Genomic DNA, 15168 nt, shown 5'->3' on the forward strand with positions numbered 1-15168 from the left:
TCAGCGGGTTTTCACATGGCTTTGAAAAGAGTTTTTCAAAGCCTTAGCGTTTATTTTGCTCCAATCCACACAGAAGACTTCATCAAGAGATATCTCACCATCGATTATTGTAGTTGTTTTAACAATCCAAATACATCTGGCTCTACTTACAGTGAGACACTTGAACAGAGACAGGGTTTCTTTCCATATAGGCGGCATATAATTGTTTTATATTGTGGCATGAATGTCTTTTTTTGAAAATAATATTAATGTGAAGTGTGGCAACCATTCACTTTATGAACTAAAATAAGAAATCCCTACTCCACATGTGGTAAACCCAAGGTCCAAGGTCCAAATCTCGTCCACCAAGTTATTTTACGCGGACGGAGGATTAAATTCAATACAGATTAACATGCTCTCACTGACATCATCTGTGAAGCGTCTAGTGCAGTGGTTCTTAACCTGGGTTCGATCGAACCCTAGGGGTTCGGTGAGTCGGTCTCAGGTCCACCCCTCAGTCTAGTCTGCAGTTAGTGGATCATATTATATTTTTTACTAAAGAAGGGTTTGGTGAATGAGCATATGAAACTGGTGGGGTTCGGTGCCTCCAACAAGGTTAAGAACCACTGGTCTAGTGTTTAAGATGGTGTGATAAATAGACAAATGTGGAGGGAAGGAAATATGACGAAAGCTGGCTGTATTAAAAGTAAGGGAATTACAGTACTTTATTCTAAATGCTGAGCTAGTTATGCTAAATTTAGCTTCAGTTAAAATCACGACAATTTAGAATCAGTTAGAGATTGTTAAGTACATTTTGTTCAGTCTGTGACTTGGATGTGTTGAAGATTTGGTCCCCCTTCTGTGATGGAGTGTTATTGCAAAGTTGAAAAAAATTAAATTATAATAGTTTACTACTAATTACATAGGATTTATAGAAAATATAGAGGTGACAGTTTAGACTGAGGAACACATATTTAACATTAATCAGCTAATTACTTGCTTATTTGCTGTCAATAATGACAATATAATTATCATTAATAAATATATAATAATCGTAATAATGATGTAGTTTAGAGTGAAACTTTGGTGACCAGTCCTGGCTAAAATGTCCTCAGGCATTACGAAACACAGTACTTGAATAATGAATAACTGTTTTATTTACAGGCTAATAAGCTGATGATACACATCAAACAGGTAGTATATCATCAGAGATATTTTCAAATAAATCTAGAGTAAAAACATGGTCAAAAACATATGAGCAAATAATGAGAATGCCAAAAATAAAAAAGAAATAGCATAGATATAAGCATATACATATATATGGGAGAGGGCTGACATGCTGTGGCAACCCCTCATCTGTTTTTTATTCAATATCTGTCTGCTTTTACATTATTATTCTTGTGTGTTTAGGTCAGACCAAGGCAGAAGATTTCAGTATTGTTAAAGGAGGCTTTTGTCTGAATGAGAATGACAACCAGCCTTAAGGTTCTCACCACATGTAGATGACCCAAGTCTTCTCTTGAGTCCCTCTGAGTAATCCAACTCCCCTGCTCCCACAGAGGCTTAGTAATGGTCTTCAACCTGAATTTAGAAGGAATGAATGGAACCAAGCCATAGGAGGAAATGAGCTGCTTGGCGGAGGGCTGCTCGCTCACTGCGCCTCTAGTTTTCATATTTTTGTTAGTCCAGCCAAGACAGTTTTTGTTATCCGGTCGACTGCAACAGGATTACACCCAGCTGGTTTGCAGATAAACAAAAGTGAGTCCTGAGCTAGTTTCAAAACTGCAGGCTGTGTCTCTGTGGCCCAGCCAGGCTTCACCTGAACCTCAAGACAGAGGAGAATTTACCACCCAGCCACAGCTGCTGTATCGCTCTGAGCCACACACACTCACACCTCCCTGAATCAATGAATTTACCTGCATGGCTGGTGACCTTTAATAGTCCATCACTTCTCAGTTCCATGATGTCTCCGTCTGACCTTGACTGGTAATGGAAGGTTCCAGCTTCTCTCCTCAGCAACCCCAAGTCATCTTTCACTCGGCAGCGCAGCTGAGTGTTTTAACCACCTTCATTCTTCACCTCCCTGCTGTGACTCCACTGATGCCATTTCAGGGCAGCAACAAGTACGAACTGTTACTGCATTCTTGAATTGTGAAAAACTCTATTTAACTCTGAACTTTTTTCATTCCATAATTCTATAGGAAATTATTCTGTCTTTATGGAATTACTTTTACCGATGGTGTTCCTGTTCCGACCTTCTTTTATTTCTACCCTTCCATATAAGGCGTTGACTGTTATTATCGTTTTAATATCACAAAGCACTGGCCCCTTCAACATCATATGATTTTAAGATTTGCACACCTGCGTGGCAGCGCTGACTCCCCCACGCTTGACCACACACAAGCAGGGATTTATGGCCCGGGTCTCCGAGAGCTGGCTGATTACCTTCCTAACCTGCACAGTAAATCACCTCTGTGTGAGCAGCAGCGCTCGCGTGCAGGAGCGCGTGCAGACGGAAGGGAGAGGAAGCTGATTTCCTTTCATGGAAAAAAAAATCTGAATAGTGCTTCTTTTGTGTGAAGACACGGAAATGGCTTTATTTCCTTTCGAATTTGTGCTTCTAAGTGGGTCACGCTTGAGCTCTGCATGCTTTTATTATTGCTGACTTTCTGACTCGGTGGACGGCTTCACATCCAAACGTCTGACTTGAATAACTAGCAGCAGATTCATGTTACGATCCACTCCTTAAACCTGTTCTCCAGTCACTCCCTGAACACTCACTGCAGTGGAGAATGTCTCCGATTGTAAAAAAAAAAAAAAGAGAGAAGTTAGCAAGGTTGTTCATCAAAGGAAAAAAAGAAATATAGAGTCCATTATTAAGAGGGACTGATGGTGTGAATCTTAAATAAATAATTAATAAGATCAGATTAGCCCTTTCTGAACTGCCATTGAATCAGACAGAGCTCTTTTAATGTGCAGGAGAGTATTTTGTTTTGGTCCTTCTCAACTTGGAATCCAAAGTATAACATAACATTTGCAAGTAGCTCAAACTCTAACACATTAAAATGGCACACATTCACTGGTGTGTACAAAATAATTTTGATGTATTGTTCTTCCTCATGTGGCTTTCATTTTATGGGCATGTAAATGAGAAAACACGTCCCTCTGCCTTCCTTGCTGCTCTTGAGCAACACAATGTGATCAGTTCATCATGAGACATTTCATCATTTACACTTATTTGCTTCCAAATCTTTCCTCTTTATATGAATATTTTCTATCATTCCTCCCAAGATCATAGTCACCGTGACATCTCTCTTCAGTCTTCCTCACCAGCATCTCCAGTTGTTTACAGAGTCAGACAATTCTTTCATTCTGATAAATTTCCAAAATCCTGACTCACTGATTCGTTTTCAGTGCCAACAGCAGAGCCAGACAAACCTGTCCAAGTTTTTGGGGAGCAACAGTTGGCGTGAAATACGATTAGATGAGTCTGTCTCTAATCAGAACCAGACTACTTCATGAGTGTGTACTGTGTGTATACACACCTTTAGTGCACCATGAGAATCCACTTCTTTAGCTGCTGGAGAGGAAACGCCCGACCAACTAAAGATCCCTGAGTTATATCTTAGATGATGAAGTTACAGGAGAACGTTTGGCTTGCATGAGCTCATGCTAGCTAGCAGAGAAATGACGTGAAATGCTTTCTCTTTTGTGCTGGAGATTTTGTTTGAAATCCAAAACCAAGAGTTTTGATTGATAAATTTGCTCAGTTTAGTTTTGCTGTGCTCTTCTGTACACTCAATAATGAATTTCTTGCATTCCATCAGAATAGTTTATTTTTTTATGGTATTAACAAAATAAATTACATGTCCATAATATTTGTGCAGTGCTTTTCAGGATGCTCTTACATGTGTTATGCCTACAGTTCGGGATATTCCAAAAGAGAAGTGAGGACTTGTGTTTTTATTTTTTTAATTTTTATTTTTTTGATCGCTCTGTTTTGCTTTTTTAGTTTTAGTCTAGTCTTAACATCAAGCTGTGATAGTTTTTATTATTTTTGGCTTATACTTCTTTTTGGTGTAGGCCACTTTTAGTCGACTGAAAGTCTTTCAGCATTTTAGTCTTATTTAAGTCAAAGTCATCCATGGTTATTTTCATTTACTCTTAGTAAACTGATGACATTTTGTAGTTTTAGTTAGCGACTATATGTATTTTAGTCTATTTTAGCTGATGAAATCTATTTAATCTTGTGTAAGTCCAAACTGTTTGAAAGAATAATAATAATAACAGCAACAGCAACAACGACAACAACAACAATAATAATAATACCATGGTTGTTTTCTGGAAACATAGACTATAAGCAGTTACCAAAACAAGAATGAGACAACCAGATGGATGGATGGAAATAGTCATATATGTGTATTTTGCCTGCACTTTCAGTCATGTAACAGTTTATTTTGTCCTTGCAGAGTTGCCACAGATGGCAGGGCGGCGTGTATATGTTTGCGGGGTGACTGTGCACAGGTGTACGCAAGAGTACTGGTGGGGATTGAAGAAAAAGAAGAGAAAAGAAAAGAACGCACCATCTTACTGCACTTGAAATCTTGTTGATACTGACTGTTATTACTACTCTTCTGTGTACAATATTTAAAAGCCTCAGCTGCCTTTAGTTGATAGAAGTTAGGATAAAATACTTTATAATTTAGAGTTTTTTTGTGGTTTTACCTCCTAAAAAATGAAATATTTTGTCAGGAAGTTTTTTTTTTTTTTTTTTATACAAAATTTCCACAAAAATACAAACATTGCCATGAATGTTAGTGTGTTGTGCTCACAGTTTTAAATGAAAGACTGTGAAGTGTGTGACACAGTCATCTCTATTAAGAGACCAATATAACCATTGAAACGGTAGTACACGCAAGAGCGCTTTAACTAAAAGGAAACAGTAAATGACCTGACAAAAGCTGCCTCTTTGGATTAGAGCTGTTAGAGGGGAGACACAATGAATGTCCTGCGACGCTGTGTACACTCAGCAGTGGTGGAGAGGAGTCCAGCGTAACATTGCCTTGACACCATTTGGACTGACTGGGAAGGACAACATTAGACACAAGTAACTCAGAGGGACAGCTGTTGAAGAAAAAAGTTAGAAGGACGTGCATGGTGGATGGAGAGCAGGCTGCGTGTATTCTGAGTTCCAAGTGACTCACAAGACAGTGAAGGTTTCACAGATAAATATTTGTCTGACAGGTCGTCTGTATCAAATCACACACACACACACACACACACACACACACACACACACACACACGCATGTGTGTTTTGCTATTTTTGTGACGTGCTTTCTCCAAACTCTTAGCCTTAACCATCCAAAACAAATGGCTAACCTTAACCAGAACTCAGAACCAACCAAGATTGTGCCCAATTATAATGAACTACTTTTGCTGACGTTTTAACCCTTAAACCTTGTGAGGACAGGCCAAAATGTCCTCACAAAGCACAGTCTCCTCACAAGAAGGTGGCAACTCCAGTGGATCAGAGGTAAGGACACGGTCAACGGTAAACTGTATCCTTACTGGACCCTTTTGGAGCCCTAGCAAGGCGTTAGAACTAGTCTTTTTTTGGCCCCTAGTGGTGGGAACACACAAATACATGTACCTACGTGAGACAAACCAACCCAGAGTTCTCCCTGAAAACACACTGGAGTTGGAGGTGAAAAATGAGGACATGAAGAGGCCTGGTGTGATGAGGGAGGGCGATCGAGTTCTGAGGTGGCGGAGGCTGCTGACCTGCTTCATGACCTTCCATGACTCCAACATGACAACATTCTCTTTTCTCTTCAACACTCATAAGCATCTTAGTTAATGTAACGTTTCATTGTGCAGCAATGGAAGCAGATGCACCTTGTTGGGTTCAGTTGAATTCACAAACTCACGTCACTGATCAGACTTCAACACGTGTTTTGTTTTAGGATGGTGAGGGCAGAAATGAAGGTCTGGCGGGGCTCCTTTCACAATATTAGAGAGGAAGCGCAGCTTAAAGAGAGTCTCCTCAGAATCCTCCCCAGATCGCAGCGGAGAAGACAGTGACTGATCTCCAAAACACAAAATCCTCCAGCGTTAATTTTATTCAGAGCTCCGCGGCTGCTGAGAGACTCTTTCTGACAAAGTTTGAACCTTGTAGCGCTTTAATGCCTCGGTGGATTTGTCATGTGGGATTTTGGGACGGCGTTATTCAAATGAGAATGAGCATTCACTGCAAGGCTCACCTCATTGTATGCTTGGCTTGTCAGTTTATATGAAACAAGATCTAGTCTTTCATTTCAAACCAGCCTCATCTGTGGAAGAGATTCTCAAGCGAGGACGCCGGCAGCCGAAGACAACAATTACTAAAGGAGGCAGCAGGTTTGCAGGCTGGAATGCAACCTCACTGCCTTTTCTTATTTTCAGTATTCAACACCAGAATCATCCGAGCAGAAACCCCCTTTTGGAGTGCTTACCTTCAGTGTGAAAGACGCGGAGAGGAGCTCAGACGGACGGGAAGGTTGAGCTGGAGTGACAGTTAACTCTAATAACAGGGAAATCCTGCAGTTTAGAGAAACACAATCTCTTCAGACATCTTCCATAAATGCCTTCTGGCGGGAGGATTTGTGGTTTCTTATAATAGCGGAGAGGGGGGGAGAAAGTAAACTTCATTCTGCAGAACTTTGTTCCATCAGCACAATCTGATAAACGGCTGCTATTGAAGAACAAATCAAAAGTTTAAATAAAAAGCAGCTAGGATTTGCCAAGCAAAGAAATGTCTCATCCATGACTTGTCATTGCATGAGGAGGTACCACTGAGGTCTCATCTCCACAGCCGGCCATGGTGCATGATGCCACCCCATGTTGTTTAGTTTGCTCTGGAAATGGATTCTTTGAGCGACATCACCCTCTGGTGCAGGAGCTAAAGTCTTTGCTCCTCCACAGCAGTTAGAGTGGGTCTCACCATGCCACCCCCGTAACACCCTGCAGACCAAGTGTAATGTTAAGTGAAGGACATGTATCACTTTATCATGGAGACACACTAAATTCATCAGCCCTAAATTTGATCCAATTTACAAACAAACTTATAATTTCTAATGTCAAATTGAGAAAAATATTAAATGTGAAAATAAATATAGCGCTGGAAATGGCTGGAAATGCGATTTATTTTAAAAAATCAGTATAATAGTTGATGAATTCCGTATAAACTTTTGATGTGAGCATTATTCACTGCATCAACTCCAGATGCACCACATTATTCAATGTGATGTCATGAACCATAAAGTCCATGATGAAGAAGACAACATGAGGATGATGATGATGGATGAAAAATGCAAGCTTTTGTTGCAAACCACTTACAAAGGCTTGAAGAAAAAGGGAATGTGATGTATATGCTATTTTATTATATTTACTTTAAATGATGATGGAGTGGAAATGAAGCATGGAGGAAGAGGATCTTAAAAAATACAACTCATAAATGTTTATAAATGTGGATTATTCCAGTGACTCCTTGTAAATATCGGATAAAAGCTGCCTTTTAAACATTTTTATGTACTTTTTCGTGATTTTAAATGAGAGGTCTCTAAATTTATAAATGTGTGTGGAGGCTTTATTTGTCCTCATGGTGGCTACAGATGATTGTAAAAAAAAAAGTTTTTATGCTCTGCATCCTTGTTAATGCATCTATTTGGAACCTGGCATTAGGAACCGTTAAAAACAAGAGAGTTTGTTAACACTTGACATGCAGACTGGGAGCACAGACACTCCAGAGAAACCAAACGTTTCCTCCTTCTGACACTTCTGAACACTGCTAAACTGGATCACTGATAAGGTCTTCATTCTCTGATCGTTCTAATTTCCTTGAAAAGCTGCTTGAAGCAAAACCAACGTCTTCTGAGTCGCAGCCAAACAAAAACAAGATCACAGGGCTTCACGTCGCATTTTGTCACGACACTGAAATGATGACTGCGCTCTTTAAAAGATACAATCCATGATTTATTGCACAAAAGAAGTGATATCCAAATTTATGTTACACTGTATATATTTTTTTATACATTTGAATGTTTGTACATGTAAACAGGACGAAGTAAACAATGTTACTGATGCACTTCATATCACGACTGATAGCATTCGACGGTTGATGAGTAGCATCTCTGACACGTCCTCGCCGCTCCTGATGGAGCCGTTCACTGAGAACAGAAACGCTCTCTCTCCTCCTTTCTAATCGACTGCAATGTTTTTAAAGATGTGCAAGGTCATGCCATTATTACTTTTGTACAATACTGTAGAATATTGTGCTATTGCCAGCAATAGAAGGCTCCAGAAACGCCCTCCCCCTCCCACCATCACATGTGCAGCACGGTAACCCAGAGAACAAATAATGTGTCGGTTTGAACGTCAAACGTCGGCTCCTTCATTCTGCTTTGCTCATTTACAAGTCCCAGCCGCTCACACTGGTCAGACTCAAGACGGCACAGGAATCTTCTGAAACGCGTCATGCACACTCACATTTATCTGCTCAAACTGAAGAAAGGAAAAAAGAGCATGCATAGATTTCACTGTTCACATCGCAGGGAAGATATTCTCAGAACCTGAACTAGAATCTTTTCAAAAGATTTAAATCTAAAGTGGCTGAAATCATCATTGTCCTCTAAGTGCGAGCACAAAACTAGTTTTTTGTGTGTGTGTGTGTGTGTGTGTGTGTGTACTTGTTTGTCCTTGTCGTGGGGACCAATTCTGGACAAAACACTGTCCTTGTGGGGACGTTTTGCCGGTCCCCATAGGTCCAAACCTCAATTTGAGAATGAAGAGTTGAAAATAACTGGGTCATTCCGATTTGGTTTCAGTTTGGTTAAGAGTCCTGGTTAAGCTTAGCCATTTGTTTTGGATGGTTAGCTTTAGGGTGAGAGGCTGGGGAAAGCATGGAAGTCAGTGACAAACCTCACAATTTCCCCACGAGGACAGCAATCCAAACATATGTCTGTGTGCGTGTGTGTACATCATGCATATGTCTACGAGGGCAAAAACACACATCTGCTTAGGTTTCATAAAACTTTAGGTCATCTTGTAAAAGCAAGGAAATATGAGTTTATAAAATCTGATCTAAACATTCAGAGGACACCTGAGAGATGTGGGCGAGGCTGTCCGAAGGTGAGACCAGTCGGGCAGAAACAAAAACATGAACATAACAAAAATGGCTGCACAATACCTGCAAATCACAAAACATTCTGTTTCTCATCTTTCTAGATTTTCTGACAGTAGATCTTTTTTAGTGTGCATAATTAAAAAAAAATCTAAATTCTGACTATATATATATATATATATATATATATATATATATATCAATGAAAATGTTAACAAGCTAAGAGAGCAAAAAAAACAATACAATTATTGAAATTACAATTATTGATTATTTTGTCACAACCTTCCCAGCAACTTAAAAAAATAAAATTATATAATAAATAAATAAAAAGTGTAGTAATAAACACATATATTTAAACAATGGTCCCTTTATTTTTTTATATCTATTTCATAGATTTATTAAAATATGAATTATGCTTTTGGGAATTTCTTATTCGTAAACATTGGTAAAATAAAGTTCATTTCCACATCACCAGAAAAGGAAATGAATTAGCTATAATGAAGGTCATTAAAAATGAAACTTCACATCGCAGCTGTGCTGACAGATCCGTTCTCTCAATACTGCAAACCGAATCAGGGCCAACGTCGGCTAAGGAAAAGTTGAGTGCTTCATGTGGGACCCCGTTCAAATCTACACAAGAATAGAGTGGAGATATTGGTGGTCATAATAATCTCCAAGGCAAGTGCCTTAACGTCCTCGGAATGGTGGCGAAAATAAGACATTGAAATGGGGTTCGAATCTGGATCAACGCAACATGATCTGGGTCAAGTGAAAACATGGAAAGCGCATGAGAGTAGCTCATTAATAAGACTCGCCACAAACATCATAACTCTCCAGCGCTGCATGAATGGAACAGGAAATGAGTCAAACTGTGCCTCACAGATGGATGTGTCGTTCACGCTGTTTTCCCCGAGTCGTCACAACGTGTTGTTTGGATCTACAGCAGCAGGACGACCACTCAACATCCATGTTTTTTGAGTGTAAACGCAAACATGATGGGATCGACTCCGCTGGTCTCTGAAGTTCTCTGAGCAGAACAGTGGATGTTCTTTGTGAACTGCAGGCCACAGGTATGTCAGAGCGCTCCAAGTTACAACCACGCTTCAGGGCTTCCGCCAGAAAATGAAAAACAGGCAGCCAGCCGACTCACGGAAGAGCAGATTTGGGGCTGGTGTGCAGACATACACATTGTTTATAATGCGAGCCGTGTTCCGAGGCGACGTGGCGCGGCGTCCAAAACAAATCTTTAGAGTTCAGGAGGTACGGCTGAAGAAGAATGATATTCTTGCACTTAAACAAAACACGTGCAGCACGAGCAGGCACACGTGAGGTCGGTGACACGGTTGTGGCGCGCAACTGTAGGCACAATCAAGAAGTTCACCTCTCAGCAACACAAGGCAGTCAAGCTCAGCTGAAGCACAGACAGATCGACAGACACGTCCCACAGACACACACACACCCCGAACAGGCGACAGATTTTCCCATCGAAAAAACAACATGCAGTTTTAAAACGTCGCTAAAAGAGAACAATCCTCCGAATGAGCAGTTTGTTTTTCCTTTGCTGAATAGAAAAAGGCTGCTGATGTCAACAATCCACATGCTTCCATCACCATGGACATTGTTAGGTCGGCACATCACCAGATTCACTTTTACAACAAGACACTCAGCTCTGAGAGGAAGTCGGGGGAAAACATGCCGAGAGTCAAAGCTGCCACAGAGAGAAAGAGTGCACGATGGGCGAGTGAACAGTGGAGAGCTGCAGCCCTTGATCTGCATAGTAAACGTTACAATTGCACAGGTAGGATTCCAGAGAAGCCGTGATGAGAGGAGAGCGAGCGACCTGCTGGGTGGTGAAGAGTCAGAGCCATGAGACAGATGGCGAGGGAGTGGTCAGGCTTGCAGCTTAAAGCAGGTTGTTTTTTTTTTTTTTCGGGGGGTGGTGGGAGGATCTCGGTGTCTTTGGTGTACAGAATCAGCCAGTGAACTTTCAAAGCTAAAACACAGAGAAAAGCAGGCAGAGAGGCCGCGCCAGGTGGAGGAGATGGGTGGGTGAAGCTAAGGCCACTCGTGGTGATAACGCCGTCCGTTCTTCTTTCTCTCCTTCTGCAGATGCTCCAGCTCTGCTTCGTACATCATCTCCTGCATCAAGTACTTTTCCCTGCGCATGCGGTCGCAGAGATCCTTGGGCATGTCGGGAATCAGGTACGCGATGAAGGACTTGATCCCAAACACAAGATGCTGCAGGGAAAAAAATGAAGCGTTTCACCCAATAATAATCCTGATGTATCAAACGTAAGGCGTGAGGGCCACATTTGGCCTGTGATATCATTAGCTAAGGCCCCTGACACAATTTCATTAATATAACAATGCCCCAGCAGAATGAAAAATATAAAATGAAATTCATAATGTACTGCAATAATTGTCTGTCACATTAATTTAATTTCATAACAATAGCAACATGAATACATTTTTGTATTTTTTTGCAGAAATAATCAGCAGATTAAAACAAGCTAAAGTTGGCATTTTAAAAGATTAAAGGATTTTAAAACATAACACTAAAAGCTTCATGAAGAACAAATCTTTCTTCACATTCGATTTTTTTATTATTTTTATTATTATCATTACTACTATCTACTACTATCACTACTACTTTTTTTCCAGTGAACATGGTTCAGTTATTATTACTACTAAACTATTACAATTTTGTATTTTTATGTCAACACTCACTCTCAGTGTAATGTTCATTTTTTTCAGACTGTGAAACCTATTCTGTTCTGTTCTGTTCTATTCACTTTTGAGTGCTTTATTTATGGTTGACTAATTTCTGACTACTCAGACTTCAGACATAAATTTTTCCATTTCGCAGATTTGGATTTTGATTGATGGAGTTAGCGCTTGTCTTGACAAATTTTCCGTCTGCTCTTTGTGTCAGCTCTTTTTTTCAACTGTTCCAACAAGCTGGAAACTCGTGAATCCCATCACTGCTCTTAAAACTTCCCAATATCACTGAAAACAACAGACACATACAAATGAAGAGCAGACCTCAAAGACGATAATGAAGGCCAGTCTGGCAGCCAACACGTGCCAGAACTGCAGAGTGAACTCGTATGGCACCGAACTCCAGGGCGGCGCTCTGTAGTCTCTGTATCTGCAGTATCTGGACTGAGTGAGGTTGTGCAGCACGCCCATGTCGAACACCGACAGGCTGCTGTTCATGTATCCCCGCAGACACCTGGGGAGGAGACGCTGTCAGACCACAGCACGCGCTCACACGTGGATTAAAAACATACTCGTCCTCGTGGTGATGTCCAGTGTCGGCACAGGGGCCGTATTTGAAGGCGTAGACGAAGCGAGGGATGTAGTCCGAGGTGATGGCGATGACAAAGGCGTTGGTGATCACGGCCAACACACCGATACCTTCCAATATGCCGTGCCAGATACCTGACAGAACACAGGAAGGAAGAATTGACTGTATTATGATCTTAAATAATGTTAAATTATATAACACTTTAGGTCATCTGCTATATGTCTCAGCTTTCTAGTTGAATATTATGTAGTCATAATCACTAGACTGGCTATTACTGGAGGCACAATGATGAATGAAACAGCTGTGGGCTTGGATGGAGATCAGCTCATGCACAACACAGGGGAGAGAGTTTTCCTGAGTGAAACTCGGAAACAGCAGGCTTAGATTAGTGGATTAAAAGGAGTGAATTCATAGGTAACTCTACAAGGGAGCAGCAAAACTACCAACTCCTATACGCAACACAAGCTGAGCCAGAAAATGGGCTAAAAAAAAATCAAAAAGAACTACAGCTGTCGCAGAACAAAACAGCTCTTCTTCACATGCTTTCATCTTTTATGGGCATCACTCCAGGTTATCTGTTGGAACTGGAGCTTGATGTTATGGAAAGGCACCAGCCGCTGAGCAGCATATGGATGTACAGAAGGATCCAGAGTCACATGTTTCTCTGCAGGTGTGTCAGTATTTGGCTTCCGTTGTGACTCTCAGTTGGACTTAAAGGAGCCCTGATACCAAAATAGAAGAGACATTGTGTTCAGGCCACTCGGGCGGCCGATCACACTGACCTATGTCAGTGGCTCGCGCAGGCATCGGCCTCCTCCACTGTGTGACAAACTTGTAGGCGTCCAGTCGAATCTCGATGATGTTGTTGAGCAAGGCGAGGAGAGGGGCCAGAGGGAACGCCGCTACAAAGATGGTTGTGAAGCCAAACTGCAGGACTGTAGAGAAAAACAAGAGACAGTGATCATTCCATAACAATGCCATTTGTTCATCTCCAGTTTTACCCATTTCCAGATACTCGTCCACCAGTCCGTGTGCATTCATCGGCTGCAGGTTCCAGTCTTTGTCCCACTGCGGAAGCTGGGATTTATTCTCCACGTTCTGACCTCCCGCTCCCCCTTTCTTTATCTTCCGGCGGGACCACCAGTTCTGTAGCAGACTGAGAGGGGAGCCGCTCACCAACTGCCATCGCTCTGCAATTATTTCTGACAATACACAGATCGCGGCAGGAACCTTCCTGGCTGAGCTCAGCTCAAGAGGATTTGTTTCTGCCAGAGAAAGCCTTTTCATATGCAAACAAGCGGAGATAAGAGAAAACTAGAATTCATTAAATGCCACTGGAATGAGCGAGGCGTTTTCATAAAACATGTTAATACTGCAGGGCTGCTGTACTCACGGATAACCAAGCTCCATGAAGTTGTTCCAGATCTGCTTGAAGAACATGATGACGCCCATTTGTAGGCACAGATCTATCAGACAGCCGCTCGGGTGACACTGAAAATGTAACACGGCAATGACATGCTTATTTCATGCTCAGCAAATGACTGTCATTAAGACACATCACATCTCTCCGCATCTCACTGTGTTTCTCATCTTCCAGCAGAAAATCCTGCTTATTAGCAGCGTAATGACTCACATGGAGAAGAGCGGATAATTAGGCTTCTAAAAATAACCCACCCCGGAAATCCTCAGCCACTTTTGTCACTCACCTCTTCCAGTCTCCATCGGTTGAAGAGTTTATTGTATTTCCCCGGCCTCCCTGCGAACCTGGACCGATGGATATCGGCAGCATTAGTGTGGGAATTCAATCACAGCTAAAGCTATCAACTACAGAAGAGACAAAACGGCACTCAGCGATGAGAATTCGATCACGGCTAGATTGAATTTCTGAATGCTGATACTGAACGCGGAGAGAGGTCTTGGCAGAAGTGGTGACTCAGCATTTTGCTTGTTCCACTTCCAGCAGAAGTGAAGCTGTCATGGCTGCCTACCTTCCAAGGAAGAAGGCGATGTAGAACGTCGAACTGTTCAGATTCACAAACTGGAACAGGAACATTTTCAGAGCAAAGCTGTTCTCCCACTCAGACTCTGTCCGTGGGTGCTCTAAGTGGAGAATATAAGAGATGTGGGACTGTTTGTCAGGGCAGCGATGAGTTCATAAAAGCAAAGATGGGCTTTCAGTGTCCTTTGGAGCAAAACTCACAAGCACAGTCACACACAAACACATTTGATGTAGGTTGTGGGAACAGGCTCAAAAGTAGGAGTAGAATCACTCCACCAGGTTTAAAGTCCATTATTTGTCTATTTACAAAATACGTTTCTATATAGAAATAATATTTTGTAGCAAGTTCGCACCGCCCTTCAAATTCATGTAGCCAGTTGGACAGCGGTTGAGTCTAGAAAGCAACATGAAAATGACTTCTTCTCTGTCCCACAATCTTGTTCAGTTTTCCCATAACTAGTTATTTAAAACCACAATGTTCAAAGTAAATGTTGAAAATAACCACATCACATTGTTGTCATCAGCATCAGATAGATTATTCTTTAAGAATTTCCCACCGTAGGTAATACTGTACTCACTGTTTCTGCAGCTACATAGACATGATGGGCCTCAGCAATAACTATTCAATAACTTGAATACTGAGTGAGAAATGCAGCTCAAAACTGTAGCTCAATACTGCTCGCCGTGTAGGACTGAAAATAGTCAGCAAAAGGCATTTCATCAG

The 15168-nt window shown here is 41.4% G+C and overlaps 1 protein-coding gene across 3 annotated transcripts in view; it reads right to left on the reverse strand.

Annotated features, from left to right (window-relative positions):
• Positions 1-9509: 9509 nt before the first annotated feature.
• Positions 9510-15168, reverse strand: part of ano3 (anoctamin 3) — a 37778-nt gene continuing 32119 nt past the window's right edge. For all 3 annotated transcript variants that reach the window (XM_053886509.1, XM_053886510.1, XM_053886508.1), the window contains exons 18-25: positions 14434-14545; positions 14152-14209; positions 13839-13936; positions 13447-13601; positions 13228-13380; positions 12429-12579; positions 12181-12370; positions 9510-11376 (exon numbers count right to left, since the gene is read on the reverse strand). In XM_053886509.1, coding sequence (XP_053742484.1) covers positions 11194-11376; positions 12181-12370; positions 12429-12579; positions 13228-13380; positions 13447-13601; positions 13839-13936; positions 14152-14209; positions 14434-14545 — 1100 coding nt within the window. In that variant the 3' untranslated portion in view covers positions 9510-11193. The remainder of the gene's footprint in view (positions 11377-12180; positions 12371-12428; positions 12580-13227; positions 13381-13446; positions 13602-13838; positions 13937-14151; positions 14210-14433; positions 14546-15168) is intronic.

This window comes from Synchiropus splendidus, chromosome 14, assembly GCF_027744825.2.
Source record: "Synchiropus splendidus isolate RoL2022-P1 chromosome 14, RoL_Sspl_1.0, whole genome shotgun sequence".
In the NCBI taxonomy this organism is placed as follows: domain Eukaryota; kingdom Metazoa; phylum Chordata; class Actinopteri; order Syngnathiformes; family Callionymidae; genus Synchiropus; species Synchiropus splendidus.